A 21,566-nucleotide genomic window follows, 5' to 3' on the forward strand; every position below is an offset into this window, starting at 1 on the left:
ATTTTGGGGGGCAGAGTGGATGGACCTGCCCCGCAGGCCAGGACTAGCTCTTGTACATGCTGCAGGAAGTTCCTCTTGGTGCTTCTGTTGTGGGTCCATCTCTCCTTTATGTCACAGTTGAGCTTCCATTTTTCTTGATGTGCACCCATTGAAAGCAGGCCCTGGGTTTTTGTGTGTCTGTGTACATTACTTCTTTCTCCTTTCTTCCTTTGTTTTTCTGTGAGTATTGGCGTTTCTTTGTGGCCCATTGCTGGAACTCGATTCAAGACTAGAGAGTGGTAGGGGCTCAGGGGAGGCTCACATGATTAAATGTCTGCATTTGGCTTGGGTCATGATTTCTGGGTCTTGGGATGGAGCCTTGCCTTGGGCTCCCGGCTCAGCAGGGAGTCTGCTTCTCCCTCTCCCATTCCCCCTCTTTGTGTTCCCTCTCTCGCTGTCTCTCTCTGTCAAATAAATAAATAAAATCTTTTAAGAAAGAAAGAAAGAAAATCTCAGAGGCAGTGTTGCATTATTCTCTCAGGAGGCACATACTGCAGGGCTGCCCCTCTTTTGATAATGCCAGCATGGGGCACTGGCATCCCTTGAGGCTTAAAATGGAGATATTTTAATTCTATCTACCCTTCTTTATATATGAGATGGAACTCCTCTCTGCTGAGCAACTTCCCTCATCCACTCTTTGGGAACCAATGTTACAGTTCATAAGCCAAACACGGGATAACTGTTTCATTATTTGCCTCCGCTCACCCAATTTCAAAATAATGAATATATTTCCTAGCATTTAATAATGGTGACTACGAGGTCTTTGTCTCTTTAGAGTCGCTATGGGGACTCAATATTTAATCACAGTTGATGTGTTTAGGTCCGTCTTAGTTACGATTCTTAATGACGCTCAGTTTGTCCCTAAGTGGCGCAGACTCGGTCTCAATCTGCCTGTGCAATCCTGAGCTCTCAGCAGGTACGTAGTAAATGTGTGCTGAAAGTATGTCAAATAACTGAGTGAGGTGTATGGATACCACACTTGATTGTTTTGTCATAACATCATATTACTGCGCCCGCCCCTCCAACAAATGATTGAAACCGACATTACCCCTTTGCCCTCTCTGGTATTATTCAAGTAGTACTGCAGTGGGATCGGAAAATTTAACACTCACTCCCCTTCGTTGGATCTTTCTACATTAATGGGGGCGCGGTGGGAGACAAGTGACCTCAACGCATGGGTTTGATTATCTTTTGGCTTCCGAAATTCATTTCCTCTCATGACCATTAATTTGCACTCGCACTGTTTTCTCTGTGCTCATCTGTGCCATCACCTGCTATTGTTCTACCTCCCAGAACCTTGCAGAGCCCAAATTTCCTCTTTCCCTAACACAGCTCCTCCTTATCACTGTGCCAGCACTCCTATGGAGTAGTTTGTCAGCAAATCAACAAGTGTCTTTATTCTGCTTCTTCTTCTTAGTGGTTTTTCCAGTATGGCTGTGCATGTTGAAGGTCGAGTGTTTGACCTTGGTCACATCAAAGACCCTTTGGTGACCAGCCTCCGTTTCCTCAAACTTCAGTTTTCTGATTTCTAACGTTGGGGAAGAGCTACCTCTCCTGTATCGATGTGAAATGAGTTCCACAAAAGATTGTTAGAACATTATAAATCATACAACGTCCGGATGTGTAAAATTTTTGTACCCACAATTACTGGAAGACAGGCTGCTGTGGAAGAAGAGTTGGATTAAATGTGGGGGAATTAGACAACACTTTGAGCTTATCCCAGTACTCTTAGAGATGGCAGTAATAATTACACACGGATCACTGGATAATATGCAGGAGTTGGTTGGCTACTGTGTTAACATATAGGGATCCTTTTTTCTCCTTTTAACCCCCAGATTTGACTACTTTCTGGAAGGGCTACTGCAGCACTTGGCTATTGGGCAATTCAGTTCTAGCTGAGGATGCGTCACTTATTTTTTTGGTAGCAGTTGTGGGTGCTGATAGAAAATGAACAAGGCTGTGTTAAATTATCCTAAATTTTGGCGTTTTTCATATTACTTGTAATTGTGTAGAAATTTGACAGCAAGAGTATTGTAGTGTCAGTTTGGTTCTGTAGTTCTATCCTTACTGTACATTGGAAACTTTGGATGAGTAATTTCTGAGAGCGTGTTGTGGAAGTTGTAGGTAATGGGGACTGCCTTAGAATGGAGATACATTTTTTTTTCTTTTTAACTTAAAATTTTGCCTTTTTCTACTCCCATACTTGGCTATCCGGCATTTCAGCTCTGACTGAAAGTGCTCTCCCATACCTTACTGTAATAGTGGTGGGCAGTGGCATCTGAAAAAAGATGAAGCTGCTGAAATCCTTTATAATTCTTGCTTTTTTGGCTCTTTGTGGCCTCTCTGTATCCTCGCAACTAGGACCCCAGGGTGTAGCTATAGATGTGGACTCAAACAGGGCCTGACACAGAGTGAAAGCTTTTACTCAGACATTAGGCCCCCTCAATGCTGTTGCTATGGGAGATGATGCATCCTGATTGTGTTGTTGCCATGGTAACCATGCACTTGACCCAGTCTTGTTCAGACCTGACACACCAAAGGCAGATTTTCCTCAGCTGCCAGCACCATCTCCTTTGTCAGTTCAGAGTGAGAAAAATAGAGTCAACAGAATTATTTTCCCAATGATGTTCACTATTGTATAAGTAATTTGGTGTCATAATTGGACAAGATTGCTTCTGTAACTTTTACTATTATAGGCCGGGATGGGCACATATAGATCATTTGTACAATCTGAAATACTAGATAAAGCACACCAATTGCTTTCCAAAGTGTTGAAGGAGCACCCAGCTCATATATTATTCATGATTTTAATGAATTGAAATAAAGTTAACTTGTACTTATTGAGCATTTTCTATCTACGAAGCTCTACTCCTTATCCTCTAAAGGTAGCTTGATTAGCACCAGCTTACTAGTCAATGTATAATAAACCCAAAATAATATATGCATGAGATAATGGTACATGAATCATAACAGATAGGAACAGAGAACACACAACCTGATAGGTGAGAAATGGTTTTTCAAAGTAGTTTTAATTTACGTTCCTGTTGCTATCAGTAGATTTGACATCTTTTCATATATATAAGGGCCATTTATATTTCTTTTTCTAAAGTATTTGTTCTGGTTTTTTGGTCATTTTTGTGATGGATTATTGTCTTTTTTCTTTGACTTTAAAAAGTACATTTATTTGGAATATTAGCTCTTTATCTTTTATATATTTGGGGTAAAATATTTTCTCCCAGTTGATTATTCAATTCCTATTTGCTTGTCTTTTTATTAGTCTCCCTCATTGTTATTTTTTTCCATTGTGTATTGTAGCTATTCTTGCATGTTTATTTTTTCTCCAGTGAAACTTTAGAAAAAACTCATCTTTCTCTAGGAAACAACAACAATTTGCTGGTATATTTATATTGAGAATGCATTAAATTTGGACACTAATTATATTTTAGTGATGTGGAACCTTCCCATTCAAAAACAAAATAGAATTTTTCTACTTCTTATGGCTTTCAGGAGTCTAAACTTTTCCTCATATAGCTTTTCCATATTTCTTGTCAAGTTTATTTCTAAGAATGTTATCTAATTTGTTGCTATTATAAATGAGATTTTTGTCTTCCATTATATCTTGTTTCTGGTTATTGTTTATATGTATAAAAAGTCATTGATTTTTTATATTAATTTATATCTTCCTAAATTTACCAAATCTCTTATCATTTGTGTAGTTTTATCACTACATTTTTGACTTGTCCCAATACCATATAATCTGGAGTTTCAATTCTTTTTGTAATTCATATACCTATAATTGGTTTTTTAATTTTTATTTTTTTAGTGTTTGATTTTTAATTGTGGCTAGTAGCTCCACTGCAACTTTGAATAGTGAAAGCTGAAATGTTTGAAAAAGTGTGGACAACTTTTCCTTGTTCTTGACCTTAGCAGGAAGTTCTCTTGTGTTTCCCGTTATGAATTTTATTATTTACTGAGTATTGATATAAAATAGACACTTCCTTACAAATATATATTCTCTCTAGATAGATGATAGATGATAGATAGATAGATAGATAGATAGATGATAGATAGATAGATAGATAGATGATAGATAGATAGAAAGTACCTGTAATTTTCTATTTTGTTGAGTTTTTTTTAATTTAATTTTGTTTTGTTTTGATTTTATTAAAATAAGTGTTGGATTGCATTGGATTCTTTTTCAGAATTTCTGGAGATTTTTATATGATTTTTCTTCTTAGGCTTATCATAAGATGAAGTATATTAACATATTTCCTAACTATTGAATAACCCCTGATTGACTACACTAAATCCCACTTGTTCATGGTATAATATTTTCTTTTTTTAAAAGATTTTATTTATTTATTTGGGAGAGAGAGAAAGCAGGCAAGCAGGGTAGGGACAAAAGGAGAGGGAGAAAAGCAGATTCCCTGCTGAGCACAGAGCCCACCCGGGATTGGATCAGATGACCCTGAGATCATGACCCTAAGATCACAGCCCTGAGATCACGAGCTGAGCCATAGTCAAGAGTCAGACGTCCAACTGACTGAGCCACCCAGGTGCCCTTTTCATATATTATTTTCTTAACGTGGTGTTATATTCTGCCTACTGATATTAAATCTAGGAGATTTGCATCAATATTCATAATTGAAATTGTTCTCTAACTTACTATATATACTATCTTTTTCAGGTTTTGGTATCCAGGCTATTCTCATTTCATAAAAATAACTTGAATTTCTCTTACTTTTTTATGTTTGGAATATATTGTGCAGCATTGTGATTAGTTGGTGATTAAGTTTTTAGTAAAATTCTGTGAAAAATTTAAGGCCTGATGCTTTTCTGTGAGGCAATTCTTTAATATGTATCCCTATTTCTTCTATGGAAATTGGTTTTTTTTAGATCTCCATCTCAATTGGAGTTATTTTTGACAAATTATTTTTTCCTAGGACATCATACTTATCATTTAGGTTTTCAATTTATTGTGCAAAGAATTATTTTGTTGATCTTTTAAAATTTTTCTCTGTCTTACTGGTTATTTTCCTCTATTAATTTCTTATTTCATGTATTTGTATTTTCTACCTATTTATTTATTACATTAACTAGTGGTCGATTCCTTATTATTAATTTATTTTAAAAATTCAGTATTTTTATTTATTTAGTTGTACTAATTTTCTGTTTCCTGTATCTTTAGTGTTTTTTGTAATCTTTATCATTGTTTTCTTGTGCTTTCTTTTGGTTTACTTTGTTGTTTTTTGCCTAACTTAAGGAGTTGAAAATTCATTAATTTTATTTTAAAATTTTATTGATACAAATATTAAATTTCAATTAAATTTAAATATTAAATTTCTTCTATAACTGTTTAAATATTTCCCACATTTATAATATGTAGGCTTCCATTACCATTTTTTTTAATGCTGCAATTTTGGTTTGTATTTCTCCTTTCACTCAAGGCATTTAGTAGAGAGTTTTATGGGCCCAGCATGCTTCTGTTGTACAATTCTGCTGCCCTTGATAGAGTTTTAAAATTTTCTTATTTTTTTTTAAGTTTTTTTTTTTTAAGATTTTATTTATTCGACAGAGATAGAGACAGCCAGTGAGAGAGGGAACACAAGCAGGGGGAGTGGGAGAGGAAGAAGCAGGCTCATAGCGGAGGAGCCTGATGTGGGGCTCGATCCCATAATGCCGGGATCACGCCCTGAGCCGAAGGCAGACGCTTAACCGCTGTGCCACCCAGGCGCCCCATAGAGTTTTAAAATTTTCTGATGGAAAGACTTTTTTAAAAATTACCTTCACTGTATCATGATAAAAGAATGATGCTTGTGTTATTTCTACTTTATTGAGTTTGATGATACTTTCTTTGTGATATGGCATATAGTAAAATTTTATGAATCTCCCTGTATACTTGAGATGATATTTTTCTATTGTCTAGTTGTAAAGTTTGATATATATCCAGAAGATCTACTGTATTGATTATGTGGAATGAGGTTCAGTTTCTCCCAGGCAGACTTTGTGGACCACCTTAAAGGGATGGAAAGGGAAGAGTTTAGCACACAGAAATAAGGAAGGGTGCTTTGATCTGGGGACTGCTACATAGCCAGAGACATAAAATTCTCTTGCCAATCATAAGCATTCATTTAGTCAATAAATATTCAAAAATGCCTTCTATGACAAACCATCTTTCATTTAATTCAGGTTTCTGCTTAAAAGGCACGGGCAGATCTAACCACAGCAAAAATCCCTGTCAGTCTCATTGTTACACTGCTTTAATTTTCTTCTTACTGCTTAGTACTCCTCTGCTCATATTCAATTCTTATTTTGTTTAATATCTCCCACCCCACTAAAATATAAACTCCAAAGGAGCACAGACATTTACCTGTTTTGTTTTCTATGCTGTGTACACCACCCAGAATACTGCTGGTCACATGGTATACTCTAAATAAATGTTTGCTGCATGATGTATGAATAATACACACTCCATGCCTTCAGAGAATGAAACATCTGATATAGGGGCAGGTATAATAATATGCTTTTTTTAAAGCAATCACATATGATGTCACTATACTTCACTACTTCATTTACCATCCAACACATACTTAATAAGCACTTGCTTATTAAGTGCTAGCCACTGCGGATATAGGGATATATTCAGCACAGTCCTTGAATTAAATATCAAATCTAGTAGGAACATCTCAATGATGAATTGTGCACTAGATTGTTATGCATTTAGCTCCAATAACAATAACAACAAAAAATCAAACAACAACAAGAGTAAAAAACAACCAACAACGAATTAAGATAGTGGTTCTCCAACCCATCCAGAACCTCAGAATCACCTGGGACATTTTCTAAAAAGACAAACTCTTTGCAAAATGGTAAAATTTTTATGGAGGAGAATTTAGCAATATTTAGCATATACCTGTTGTCTCATAAATCCTAATTCTCAAAATCAAAGAAACATTGAGAAAATATGAAATTATTGTTGATTGTAGCAACATGTGTTATAACAAAAACTGGAATAATTAAATATCCATGAATAGAGGACTTGAAAAATAAAATAATTGAATATTTTGCAGCTATATAAAGAAATGATGACTATTTCTACATATTGATTTGGAAAACTCTCCAGGATATATTGATGAGTGAAAAAAATCAAGATGGGGAAAGCTGTATAGTATAGTTATCACTTATAACACACAATGGGTATGAATACATGTGGAATTATAATCAACAAACTAAAAAAATGTACATATGGGACAGAAGGCACAGACTGGAAAGAACAAGAAGACAAGCTGGGCTTTGCTAAAATATGTTCTTTAGTAGGTTTAACTTTGGCATTATGTAATTTTTGTACATATTTGTAGCAACTAATTGAATAAGATAAAAGCAATGAAAAGTACAATGAATCTAATAGACTTTATCATGAACCAAGTTGGTGGCACTACAATACAGAAACTATTTTTAATGATTGTAAAATACAGTCATTTGTCCTGTAAATTCCTAGTGGGATACAATATGAGAATCAAAAGAGTCAGATGAAAATTTGAAACTGTTTTCAGAATCACTATTTTTATTGGTGTTGTTAGTATGTTTTATTTCATTGTTGGTTGTGAATTGTGGGATAACAGTAATGAGTAATTTTGTTGATGTCATTGGGAGTCAGGACTGTGTCTTCAGAGAAAGGATATATTGATGAAAGATCAATGACATAAAGTATATACCCTGAAGCCATGAATTTGAATGAGAAGTATCAGTATAAACTCGTGTTATATTTTACTTCAAAAATATGTATTTCTTAGCTCTGCCAAGCGCTAGAAACTGTGATGAATCCGGTAACATGCAGCCATGCACCGTAATTTTGCTCTCTACCAAGCATTTTCCACTCAAAAATACATCAAGATTACATGTTGAATTAGCTAATTTTAGGAAATGTATAAGGTGAGCCAAGAACAACCTGACGTACCAGAAGGGAGGAAGGACTACTGTGATTGTGTAAAAAGTATTCGAGGGCTAATCTGAAAAGCCTAGATGCCTAAAAATGCAACAGTTTGAGCATCTGTAAGAAGAATAATTCAATTGATTTAAACACATTAAGTGCATTTAAATATTGCATTCATAATAATTCTGAAAATATACTCTGTGATAACCTTAAAAAGCACTAGAGAATAAATTCATAATTTGAAACTGGTAAATAGAAGGAAAAAAATCAAATAATGATTCTTCCATTTGTGTATCTACTGTGTTACCAAATAATTAATGTGGAGAAGATTCTCTTTAGAGAAATATTCTTGTAAATGAATGAGAAGGATAAATAAAATATCTTCATTCTACAATCTGTAATGAAATATTAAATCTAGATGATAATCATCAGTGTCTGCTAACATCATAAAAAAAGAGACAACCAGACATTATGTGTCTCCTACCTGTAAGGTATTCTTGCTAAAAGAAAAAAAAAAAGGAAGAAGAAAAAAAGCAACATGGGTCTAATAAAGGCCCTGTCTCTAACAACCAATTTATAGGTTAAGTCAGGAGACATATCGATATATGTTAAACAATGACAAAGGGAAGATGTCAGAAAAATCTATGAAACTCTAGAGAGTAAAGGACCCAAATTCTTCAAATAAATTGCAAGAAAAACAAAAGAAAGAAAGGAACAACCTATAGATTGAAAGTGACCTCATAGGCATATTAACAAATTATAATGCGTGAAGTAAACTGGATCCTGAGTTGAAATTAATATTTGTTTATTTTTAAGTAAATATATGAAATTTCATTTTCTTTTTTTATTTTTTAAATTTTAATTTCACTATTGTTAATATACAGGGTTAAATTAGTTTCAGGTGTACAATATAGTGATTCAACAATTCTATACATCACCTGGTGCTCACCAAGATAAATGTACTCTTTAATCCCCATCATCTATTTCACCCATCCCCCACCCCATGACCATCAGTTTGTTCTCTATAGCTAAGAGTTTGTCTTGGTTTATGTCTCTCTCCCCCCCCCTTTGTTCATTTGTTTTGTTTCTTAAATTTCACATGCGAGTGAAATCATATGGTATTTGTTATTCTCTCACTGACTTATGAAATCTGATTTTCAAATCAGAGACAGAGCCTTTGTTTGATTCAAGTTAGATTTTTCTCCTTCTTCTTTTTGACAAGAATATCTCATAGGTAGTGCTGTGTGCTTCTATATGGAGACACATAAATGTCTATTAATGGATGAATGGATAAAGATGTGGTATATATATATATACAAGGGAATATCACTCAGCCATAAAAAAAAGAATGAGATCTTGCCATTCATGACAACATGGATGGACCTAGAGAGTATAATGCTAAGTAAAATAAGTCAGACAGAGAAAGATGAATACCATATGACTTTACTTATATGTGAAATCTAAAAAACAAAACAAACAAAAAACATATATAGAAATCATAAATACAGAGAACAAACTGATGGTTGCCAGAAGGGAGGGAGCTGAAGGATGGATGAAAAAAGTGAAGGGGACCAAGAGGTACAAACTTTAGTTACAAAATTAGTAAGTCATGGAGATGAAAAGTACGGCATAGGGAAGAGAGTCAATATTGTAATAACATTGTATGGTGACAGATGGTGGCTACACTTATTGTGGTGAGCACTGAGTAAGGTACAGAATTGTTGAATCACTATGCTGTACACCTGAAACTAATATAACATTGAATGTCAGCCATACTTCAATAAAAAAATGTTTAAAAAAAGAAAAACTATGTATGAAACAATTGGAAAATGGTAAGCTAACGATGGATATTTGAAGATATTTAGCAATTATAACTAATTTTTAAACTGCAATGTTATTGTGCTTATATTTTCAAAGTGTCTATATTTTTAGAGATACATACTGAAATAATCTTCTATTAAGTGATATGATGTTTAGGATTAGCTTCAAAATAACCTGTGGATAGAGAGAAGAATGTGAGAGTATAGATCCAAGAATTCTTAATTGTTGAAGCTGTGTGAGACTTATGTGGTTTCTTTATATCTTGTCATGTATCTCACACTATTTATGAGAAAGCTTTTTTTAATGTCCAAAGCCACAATGTAGACAAATTTTTTAAAGATTTTATTTATTTGACAGAGAGAGAGCAAGAGAGTACAGGCAAGGGGAGTGGCAGAGAGAGAGAGGGAGAAGCAGGCTCCCCGCTGAGCAGGAAGCCCTATGCTGGGCTCGATCCCAGGACCCTGGGATCATGACCTGAGCCAAAGGCAGACGTTTAACTGACTGAGCCACCCCAATGTAGACCAATTAATCAGAATTTCTGGGTATGGTGCCAGGGCATAGGTATTTCTAAAACTATTTTCAGGGAATTTACTATGCAGCTAAAGTTTAGAGAAAATAGTATAAATAAGCAGGGCCTTACCTTCCCCACCCCCCACTCAGAATAAGAAGTACAGAAGTACACTTGCATTGGTTCAGCTGCTCAAAGATGCCACAAGGATACCAAAGCTTCTAACCTCCTTTTCAACCATTTTCAGCAGGTTAACTCCATGACCATATGCTGGTCACAACATGGCTTCAACAGCTCCAGGTATCTCTATCACATCCCAAGCACCATCATCTTTGCTCACATGTATTCTTTTTATTAAGAAACAGCCTTTTCTATATAAATACCCTACATATTCCCCATATACTTCATTGGGCAGTCCTGGACCACACGGCCACACTTAAATGTAAGGGAGGCTGGAAAGAACCATCACCTGACAAAGGGGAATAGGATAGCCATGATTGGATTGGAGAAATTTTGAGCCTCCCCCCCTGGACTGGACATACTGCTTCTTTAAAAAAATCAGTTTTTCTTACTACAGGGCATTGGTAGGAAAAGCCATTGGGTCAGTAATCAACAAATCCAGTGAGAAGGAGAAGCAGAGCTAGTTGGGTTGAAAACACAATCAAGGGCAAAGATCGAATATGCCCTGAGGGGAATAAACTCATAAGCATTGAACCACATACCATTTCTAGGACTTTGGTAACTCCTAACTTGTTCAGGCCTCACAATAATTCCATAACACAGGCACCCAGCATTATCTCCATGTTATGCATGAGGGACCAGAGATTCATAGAAGAGGGGGGAGGTGGGTTGTTTGGGGGTCCTATTAGTGCCTCCACAGCACATTACTTTACCCCTCTGCCATGGGCTACAGTTCCTTCTCTGGCTTACCAGGATCACTTTCTGAAACAAACAGATTTATTTTGATGCTGGCCACTTCTCTAATGATGGAGTCTTCTGCCGGAGATGGAGACACTAGGGTACGCTAAAGCAGAACTTGCCCTTCATGGTAGCTGTTAGCAGTCTGCACACTCAGGTCATATGTGTTATCTTGGATCCCACTAACTCAGTCAGGCATTGGTGGATAGCGTGGAGCCTGACACTTACACCTAGGGGTCTTGGCAATGTCACCATCCTCAGAGTTGGCTTTCTTGCTGCCAGTATTGCCAGCAGTTTTGACTTTTTTGTGTACAGAATAAATCTGATGTGCATTCAACACCCCCCCCCCCAACTACCTGCAGGCCCAGTTCAGATTCTGCTATGAAATTTCTCAGATTTCCCAGTTTCCCAACTTCCTCCAGGCCTTGAATACTGTGCCATCCATAGAGGCAAAAAGTTCTTCTTGAATTACATTAAGTTGTGGTCACTGCAATATTTTACTCACCACCAGGATCTTGTGAAGCCACCTCTCATCCATCCTGAATCACCGTGCTTTAAGGTTAGGGCCTCCTTAGATGTATCTCCTGCCCTTCAAACCCTCTGTGTGCCCTTCTTTTTTTAAAAAAGATTTTTACTTATTTATTTGTCAGAGAGGAGAGCATGTGCACAAGCAGGGGGAGTGGCAGGCAGAGGCAGAAGCAGGCTCCTTGCCAAGCAAAGAGCCTGATATGGGACTCTATCACAGAACTCTGGGATCATGGCCTGAGCCCAAGGTAGACGCTTAACCAACTGAGCCACCCAGGTGTCCCCTGTGTGCCCTTCTTAAATGTGTGAAATGCATAGTTGCAGCTCATCTACTATTTCAGAACACAGTTCTTTTTGGCTTAGCATGCACTGAGGAACATGGATGGGGATAGAGCATTCTGTCATTAGCACCACTCAGAGCTAAGCCTCTAGATGTTTAAAAAATGTATTAATACATTTTATTTCACCTATTCACATATACCCTACCAAACTGGCAAAAGAGGCTAAAACAGTTTAGAAAGCTAAATAATAAATGTTACATGAACATCAGTTAAAGCAACTTGCCAAAAGAAATACAAAGGTAGAAACCAAACACTAACCTTTAATCCAGGGACTGTCAGTTAAATCTACAGAAGCCATTTGGGGTCTGTCTTAATCACTTGCCAAGTGACAATGTATTCTGCGAATTTATTGGTGTGGCAAAAGGTCGCTGGTAGAGCTAGTAAAAGCAGTCTCTGGAGGAGATAATTCATCCAAGTCTCTGTTAGAGACTTTAGGAAGCCTTTTACTCAGTGTCCGAAATGTGAAAGAAGAGCTTTTAAGTGGATACATTTTGGATACATGTTGTAGCAAGTGAGAGATACAGTGATTCGATTGTGTACAGCAGCCTGACTATGGACAAGTCTTTTTGTTTTTGCCCTCTCATGCTAAAATTGGGGCACAGGTCTCAATATTCTCTGCTTAGACTTTTGAAGTTCAGCAATCAAAGAAATACCCTCATTAGATGGCTGAGAAATGTCTTCAAATTTTCTGTGTATGTAAATTCTGGTTGCTTAATATGAATCTGTAGAAAATAAGGGGTTTTGCTGAACTTTTTTTATTGATGGCTGATTCTTAGAGACTGAAACTTTCACCCACTAACTTATGAAAGAAACCATACAATATTTTTAAGGGTAAGTAAAGCAGATATTGTAACTGAAAACTAGAATAAATGGAAATATAGCAACAGTCTCAACAAAAAATATAAAAAGAACCCTGTTGAACATAAAATCTGGATCAATGTGAACATATTCAAATGCTCAGGTTTTGGCAGAACTTCCGTGGTCATTGGAGGGTTTCTTTTTTAATGGTCATGAAATGGTAACTAATCATCTCCCTGCTGCCAAACAGTCCATTTTAACTAAAATGAGTTGAATATTTGAACTGCAAAATGTTTATGAGTAAACTTTATAAAAAGCAGGTTCTTGCATTGTAGTAAACCAGAATCAAGATATTGTGAAAGGAGTGTCTATTTTGAGAAAGGATTTGTCTTTTGAAGACAGGAACAGTAACTGTAGTAAGTATTAAAAGCACTGGCAGTTTGTTCTGGGTACCAGAGAAAGATGCTCAAAGTGAGTAATGTGGGAGGTCTGCTAGCTTCTTCCCAGTCCAAACCTTCCCTTTTCTTTCCTTTTTGGGTCTCTGCTGAAATACAGAGTAAGTTGGCCCCTTTCCCTGAGTTTTAGATTTGTCCCATAATGACCAGAGAAATAAAGGAAGAGGCTTGGGAGAAAAGCTGCCAAGAGCCAATGGGTAGACATTTCTTGAGAAAGCCTTAAGCAGAAAGTTCATCATGTATTTACAGCACGCAGCCTGACTTGGGGAGATTCTATATTATCTTGGTTGCCAGACGAAGCTCTGAAGACAGTTAAGTTAAACTGGCCTGGAACGGAGGCAATAGGGGACCTCTGAAAGGACACTGCTCAGTATGCCCTAGGGAAAACTAGTGTTGTGTTTGTGAACAGCCCAAGTCTGTAGTATTGGAGACCACCATCAGACATTAAGAACCAGAAAGGGAGGTATTCAGGAAGTTAGAAAGAAATGTTACCATGAGTTTACATCCAGTTTCTAAAGAGCCAGTCTGGTGTCTCCAATCCCCTGGAAGATCTGTTTCTCACTGAAATGAAAAGTGTTAGTTTCTGAAATCTATTTCCAAAGGTTTATGCTGTGGTCTCTGAAGGTGTGTATACACACACACACACACACACACACACACACACACACACACAGAATTCAGAGCTCCTCATGGAGAAGTTGCTATTCAACTGGCTATTGAGAAAGACATTTAGGGGCCAGTTTTTGAGGGGAAATTATCCAAATTGGATGGAGAAAATCCTGCCTTGTGTCTTTGGCCTATTAGTGAAAGGTATCTACAATAATCCTATTGGTAAACTACTAAAATTGTGAAAAAATAAGGTTGATACAGAACCAGAAATCATTTTAAGTGGCTGCAGGGCATAACTTCTGGCAGACACTGAATTGGTTTGTATTTTGTACAAAATTCAGAGCACAGAGGCAAGAGAAGGAATCTAAAATAAAGATCAAACTCTTGCCACTGACATTCTATTATTAAAGGACTGGGTCCAAGACAATATGAGATGTATCCATGTGGATTAGGTTAGCTGACATAGGACAAAATCAAAATCCTTGTTTCCCATGTGGGTGCCCCTGAAGATCTATGATGGATGATTCACAGAACCATGCTATAGACGCTCTGATAAGACCTGTGGCTATCTCTGACAGGTCAGAAATCCTGGAGGTACATGGGTACACAAACCAAGGGACCATGAAGAAGGGGACACTGTCTTTGCCTAAGCATGGGCCCAGGTTGTTCGGCAGCCAGTCTCCACCCCTGTGCAACCAGCCCATGAGGGTGAGGAACTGGCCCTGCCCTCCCAATTGGGCAGGTGTTTACATTGGGTCACTACCCACTTACCAATACTGAAAGCTCTTGCAGCTGTTGTTATGCAGGTTATAAAGCCACTGTCCCACAATCAAAGTAGCCACCTCGGGATGGAGAGTTGGGTGTTTTCCTCGATACACTGTTCAGAGACCAGTCCACTATCTCTGACTCAAAAGTGGGTTGTGATCTGATCGTAAAAATGAACTTCCACTTTTCCTACCAATTCCAGGCACGGAAGAATTACAAAGGAGGAATGGGCTCATTTCCCAGCTCGGGGCCCATACTAACCCCTATTTTTCAGTAGATGACTTGCAGCCTTATTGCAAGCATGTCTCTTCTCTACAGTCATGCCCTTTATTGTGTTGTATCCCACATCACAAGTCTCATGGTGAACAAAACAAAGGGGTATACTCAGATGATGGGGTATGGATAAGAGTTTAGTCAACATATGGTCTGAATCCCCAGGTATATTTGTAATGTGGCAATGCTTTCTTCTACAAATCACAAGTGGGGAGACAAAAGAGCTCCTTTATTGATTCGAATTGGACAGAGAAAACAAAGTTCACTGGGAAGAGCCCTCAAATAGATTTTTTTCTGAATGAAAAATCTTCTTTTAATACAAACCTGTGCATTGTTTGTAAATGCCTCATTTAAAACAGTGAGCGGAGGACAGTTTTTAAAAGCCCAAGTAATAAAATGTGTTATGACTTGAGAAAGTGAAAAAGCTAATTGAAAACTATTATGTACAAATTTTTAAAAATATTCAAAAGCACTTCAGTAAGAGTTTCAAATGGAATATTTTATTGACATGTTAGTTGTCTTTTTAACATGTACACACACACTGACACACTCTGATTGATCTGCGTGGAACAAGGGTTGTCTAAATACCCTAGGGGAAAATGAAAAATTAAAAAATATATTAATTTTTCATTGTTATAGACAATTACACCCACATCACTTACAAAGCTATCACTGGTTCTGTCCAAGGAAGCAAAACAGCATAGGAGGAGGAACGCTGTGGGTAAATTCAACAGTGACATAACTGAGATCTCAACATGAGAAAGCTGACAAAACACGGATTTTTGCTGTGAATTTTCTCTTTGCAAAATATGAAGAAAAGTCTGTCAATGGGCAGTAAATAAGAGAAGGTGGTGAACTTCCGTAGTCAATTCTCACAGTATTGTGCAGGGGCATCGAGAAAACTGCTTAGTCCTTCTCTGGGACCAGTTTCAGAACTTTTCCAATTGCAATGGTCTTACCCTCATCTCTTAAAGTAAAACGACCCATCTGAGGAAAATCTTTGAATGTTTCAAGGCAGATAGTCCCTGCTGTCCTTAAACGGGCAATGCACACTTGATCTTGTTTTACGAAGCGGGGCCGTGTCTTACTTTTCTCTCCTGACTTTTTGTCTACCAAGGAGATTAAGGCTGTTATCTCAACTTCCTCAATACAAGTATGAATGTGCAGCACCGCATTATAGCCCGGGCAGATGATGGACTTGTGCTCGATAATCACTATCTGAACGTCAAAGGTGCGTCCAGAATGGCACAGATTATTTGGGTCACAAAGTATGAATCCTGGAAGAATCTCTTCTTCTTCAATTCCCTTCAGTCTGATTTTAAGGTTTTCACCTGGGGCTACATAATCAGTTTCAGCATCATCAGAAAGAATTCCAAGAACTTCCACATTGTGCTTGTTTGGCATCATCACAAGCTGCTGGCCCTTAAAAATGGATCCCGATTCCAGCTTTCCCAGGACCACAGTGCCCATATCCTTGTACTTATCCACAATTGGCAGCCTAATTGGTCCATCAATTGATCTGTTGAAGTTTGGCATATTATCCAGATACGGAATAAATGGTAATCCAGTGTACCAAGGGCAAAAATCTGATTGCTCTTTAATATTTGCCCCCGTCAGCCCTGAGCAGGGCATAAAGTGAATGTCTTTTTTGGGACTAAAGCCGACTTTTTTCAAAAAGGGCACCAGTTTTTCTTTACATTCTTCATATCTCTCGCTGCTCCAATTAACTGTGGGATCATCCATCTTATTAATAAGTACTACTAAATGTTTTACCCCCGCTGTTTTTGCCAACATCGCATGTTCTCTTGTCTGTCCACCTTTCTCAAATCCAGTTTCAAATTCTCCTTTCCTGGCAGAGATTACCAGTACAGCCAGATCAGCTTGAGAAGCACCACCAATCATATTTGGGACAAAACTCTTGTGGCCAGGAGCATCTAAAATGGTGAAATGTTTCTTTTCTGTTTCAAAATAGGCACGACCCACTTCTACTGTTTTACCCTTGTCTCGTTCTTCCTGATTTGTATCTAAGGCCCAGGACAAATACCAAGTTTCTCTGTTTTTTTCTTTAGCTTCTCTCTCATATTTCTCAAGTGTCCTTTTGTCAACCATTCCTGTCAAAAACATTATTTGTCCTCCAATGGTTGACTTTCCAGCATCTACATGCCCAATGAATACCACATTTACGTGTTCTTTTTTAGGAGCACCTGAGGGCACGAACACAGATTTAGATTTTCTCATTTCCTCCTTCTCCATCACTTCCTGGCCACTTTCTTCTGGGGGCCCTGAATCTCCCAAGGAACTACCCCCTGGTTCAGCTTCACTTACTTCTTTATTATGCTCCCATGACTCTTCTAGGATCATCTCCACCTCTCCATTTTCTACAACAGGTTCTGAAAGTTCCATGGTAACGGCTGAACTGGAACCTTCATGCAACACTAACTGCTCCTCTTTGGAATGTTCCACAGGTGCCCCCCGTCCCAGCCTTTTACCTTGAGGGTCGCCCGCGCCGGTGCAGGTTTCATCGATGCTGGTGATGTCGGCCGGGGGTGTCTGCGGCTGGGCCGGGCCCCGCAGAAAGGACGGCACGAACTCCGCGGCGTGTACGTTAGGCACGAAGGGTTTGGCATTGACGTTGAGCTGACGGCTGAAGGCCAAGCTGAGTTGTTCCTGCTGGGCCTCGGCAACCGCCGAGGAGGCTCGGTCTCCGCTCGGGGCCGAACCTGGGACTTCCATGTCCACCTGGTCCCAGCAGTCGGGCGCCGAGTCGCTGCTGCTGCTGCCGGGATCCATGGTCTGAGGACCTGGTGGGTGGCGGGGAGGGAGCGGGGTTAACACGCCAGAAAGAGCGGGCTATGCCGCCAAGGGGTAAGGCTGCAGAAGCGAAGTGCCAAGGGGGAGCGACACGAACCTAAGCGGCAGCGCGGCGGCAGCCAAGTCCCAACACTGCATTCGCAACTGCGGCAGCAGCAGCAGATATGGCGGCTCAACCCTCTCCTCTTGTGTATGAGCGGATCTCCTCCCCCAAACCCCAACCACTTCCGACTCCTCCACTGCCGACCCAGCGCGGGGCGTGGATTGACCCCTCGCTGCCATCCGTACGCTCGGCCTCCTTAGTTCTCAGCCATGGGCTAAGTCCAAAAGTAGGATTTGTAAAACGAAATTTTCCATTCATTTTTGTCCACACGATCTGGGAGAGCAATTTGACAGTGTAATGATTAAACCTAGACCGGCACACCTGATTTACAATTCTACTCAAAGATCCAAGTAAAAACGAGAATTGCTATTGAACAAATGGAGGCAGGAGATGGGTTAACTACCCAGAAACCCAGAAACCCAGCAATCAAAGGAAGAAATTAGTGACTAGAGAGGCACTCACGAAATACATGAAGATGTTAGCTGAACCTAGGAAATGCGACTTAAGATCATTCATTAATTTGAAACCCAGAGGCTTTTTTATTTTCCTTCTTCCAGAGGGCCCCCGTAAGCCTGTAACTCTTGCTGATGGCTTCTGTGGTGTAAGGATGGGGTTTTAACTTGTTTTCATGTTATAAGCACTGTGCTGCGTGTGTGGAAGGAATGCCGAAGCAGAACCTTGTCCCAGTGAGGCTGCCCAACTTAACAGCTTTTGTGCAGGTGCCTGAACAATGGCTACCCTGAAATGCCGTCGTGGATCACACAGGCAAGCACTGGACTCAGATCACTCGTACTCTAACCAACTGTATCCTGCCCCACTCACCAGCACCTCCCCAGAGTACACCCTGCCTGGGTCCACAGACTTTCTTGCCCCATTCTGGAGGCTTGGAACCCTACTCACTGCTCATATTGCTGGTACCGGGTTTGTCTAAGAACAAATCAGTGTCATGTTGGAAGCTTCCTCAGTTAGTGGTAATGACATGAGGCTGTGGATGTCAGCCTAATTAAATTGATTAAGATCTCTGAGATGAACAAAGTCCATAGACACTAATCAATAGAATCTCACCCTCAGAAAGAGTTTGTAACATTTGCGCCAAAGCCTAGAAAAGCTGGTCTGTAAATTATCTTAATTTAGATAAAACTGAAATAGAAAAAAAAAGATCTTGAGAAAATATAATTTGCTAGTACAAGATAAGGTCATAAAGTTGGATATTAAATAAATCCAACAAGTCAAAATACTTTAAAAATCGGTGACTGATTTATAACTTAACAATTTTGTTCTCCAGACTTTAGGAGTAGAAAAAATTGTTCTATTTCTAACAGACCTGGACCCTTGATGGTTTTGGTCTGAGGCTCTCACTTGTTTACTAGTTCTGTGCTGTTCCAAAGCCATTAGATATCAAACCCTTTCATTCTTTTTGCCTCTGGTAATGGTTTAATTATTTGTTGTCACATAAAGAGAGCGTGCACGCTTATACACAATGAACGGGAAGAACTGAGAGGTTGAATGTGCAGAGACCCTTGGACAATACTCCACACATGTGCTGGAGCCTTTCTTGGACATTCTGTAAACCTAGGATAGACTTAATGAGATGTCTCTGGGAGAACTTGTCAAGCAAGGTTTAGGCAGCTGTGTTCACATAAGGTTAATACTAGGAAGAAAACAGGACAGACCTGGGATGTTTTCTTCACCTGGGTCAATTGCATTGATCATGAAAATGTTAACATGGCTACTACTTAGTAATATCTCTGTTAGAGAACAGAGGATGCTTCACTTCTAAAACTTTAAAGAAAAAATGAGAAATAGTGAGAGGATGTCCTCACAAGCCATCATCCTTGGGGCTCAGGGCTGGGGCAGGTCCACCCATGAGAGACAAACATTGACAGGGCTATTTACATGGAAACTAACCTTGGACAAAACTCATTTGATTTGTGAGATTGGGTGAGTGTCTCAAGTTTATCTGCCTAGAACTTTGAAAGAGTTCATCAATAAGTGAGAGAATTGTCTGTGAATATACTAACGAGCTGTATTCCACTTAATAAAGAAAGGACAGAAGTATAATATCATAATTTTGCAACCCCTAATGATATAATGTTTCTACACAATCATCATTAATTTCTGCTAACTGTAAAATGAGTCACAACCTGATTTTATGTCTTTTTATGGAAATACTCAAAATGCTAAAAATTGCACCTATATTTGGTCAAGCTCATAGATCCGATTGTGTCTTTTTATGGAAATACTCAAATTGTTAAAAATTGCAGCTATATCTGGTCAAGCTCATAGATCCTATTATTGATATACAGGAAATAGAGAAAAAAATGTGGGATATTCTACAGACGTGCTTAATGCCGGTGAGCTGTGCACTCGAGACTCATTAGGATCACACGTTCGTGTTGTCTGCGTTTCACCACAAACGTTTGTAAACATTTTTAACGGCTCTGGAAGAGCTGGCTGGGTTCTCCCGCCCTCGACCATGTGGGTGCTCCCTGCCGTCCCAGTGAAGGGCCCGGGGGTCGCTGGCGGCAGGGACGCTGATGAGGGGCTGCCTCCGTCACCGCAGTCGATTTGGAACACGATTATCCCCTGCAAGAGGAACGCGACAGGGTTCAGCCGCCACCTCGCCAGCCTCCCAGCCCCTAGTCCTTTAGTCTCCCCGGGTTCTCCTTTCTGGACTTCCCTCTGAATAGGATCACATAAATATGTAGACTTTTATACCTAACCTCTTGTCCTGAGTGACAAATAAGGATATTTCAAAAGAATAATTATGAATTATTGGATTTACATATATTTGATGTGTTTAAAACAATTTTCCTTACTATACTTATTGGTTTATTTATTATCTGGTATGACAAAATGTACCAGACCAATTTTATACGTTTCTATTAAATCAAGAATCCTGGTTGTCAATGATAACAGGGATAATAAAATTAGGAAATAAAATACTCATTTGACTTATTGCATTTTTACACAAGTAGTCTCAGGTACTACCAACATCAATATGATTAGAGAAGATAGATTTTTTTTTTCACAAGCTCTCCATGTTCTCATCCAGTACATTACGGTTAAACTACATCTACCTGATGATAACTCACTTTGTTGAGTTTTTTAGTAGCAGGTCATATTTCAATTATTTTCTATGGATTCTCTCATTTCGTTTTCCCTACCATTCTGTGAAGAAGGTAATCTTAAATCACTCTTTTACAGATTAGAAATGGATGTTTAGAGAGACTGATTTAATTATCCAAGGTTACGTAGCTAGTAAATAGTGGACTCGGTGTTCGAACACAGACAAAAAGATTCATATATCAAGAAAGGAATCAGGAGATTTGGTGAGTATAAATCACAAATGGAGGAAGAGGATAAAGTCTTAGGTTATCTGCAGAGAATGGAAATATGGATGAATTTAAGAGAGAGAGGGTAATTCAGTTGAGTTCTTTATGAGGACTTATGTTTTCTTCCTGAAGTGAGAGATAACCCTGTGGAGATTCCAACAAGAAAAATGAGGAATGGGGGAAGATATAGAATAGACTTTTGGGGTATAGGTAAGGTGGCTGACTTGGGAGTAGTAAAATTATTTTTTTTTAGAATTCCAATTAAACAAAAGCATAATACATAAATACATAAAAAAAACATAATACAGAGTACTCCAGGTTTGGAGATTTCC

At 38.6% G+C, this 21,566-nt stretch overlaps 1 protein-coding gene and 1 pseudogene across 1 annotated transcript; both read right to left on the reverse strand.

Annotated features, from left to right (window-relative positions):
- Positions 1–15,463: 15,463 nt before the first annotated feature.
- GSPT2 (G1 to S phase transition 2) lies at positions 15,464–18,025 on the reverse strand. Its single transcript, XM_026490440.4, has 2 exons — positions 17,894–18,025; positions 15,464–17,786 (listed from the first exon to the last, which is right to left on the reverse strand). Exon 2 carries the CDS (start codon positions 17,773–17,775, stop codon positions 15,892–15,894), a length of 1,884 nt encoding a protein of 627 aa, XP_026346225.2. The 5' UTR covers positions 17,776–17,786; positions 17,894–18,025; the 3' UTR covers positions 15,464–15,891.
- Positions 18,026–20,191: 2,166 nt separating this feature from the next.
- Positions 20,192–21,566, reverse strand: part of LOC113248826 (pleckstrin homology domain-containing family A member 1-like) — a 38,238-nt pseudogene continuing 36,863 nt past the window's right edge.

This window comes from Ursus arctos, chromosome X, assembly GCF_023065955.2.
Source record: "Ursus arctos isolate Adak ecotype North America chromosome X, UrsArc2.0, whole genome shotgun sequence".
Classification (NCBI taxonomy): domain Eukaryota; kingdom Metazoa; phylum Chordata; class Mammalia; order Carnivora; family Ursidae; genus Ursus; species Ursus arctos.

Excerpts from the sequence above, each read along its gene's own strand:
- GSPT2 (XM_026490440.4), bottom strand. The coding sequence starts at position 17,775 with ATGGATCCCGGCAGCAGCAGCAGCGACTCGGCGCCCGACTGCTGGGAC.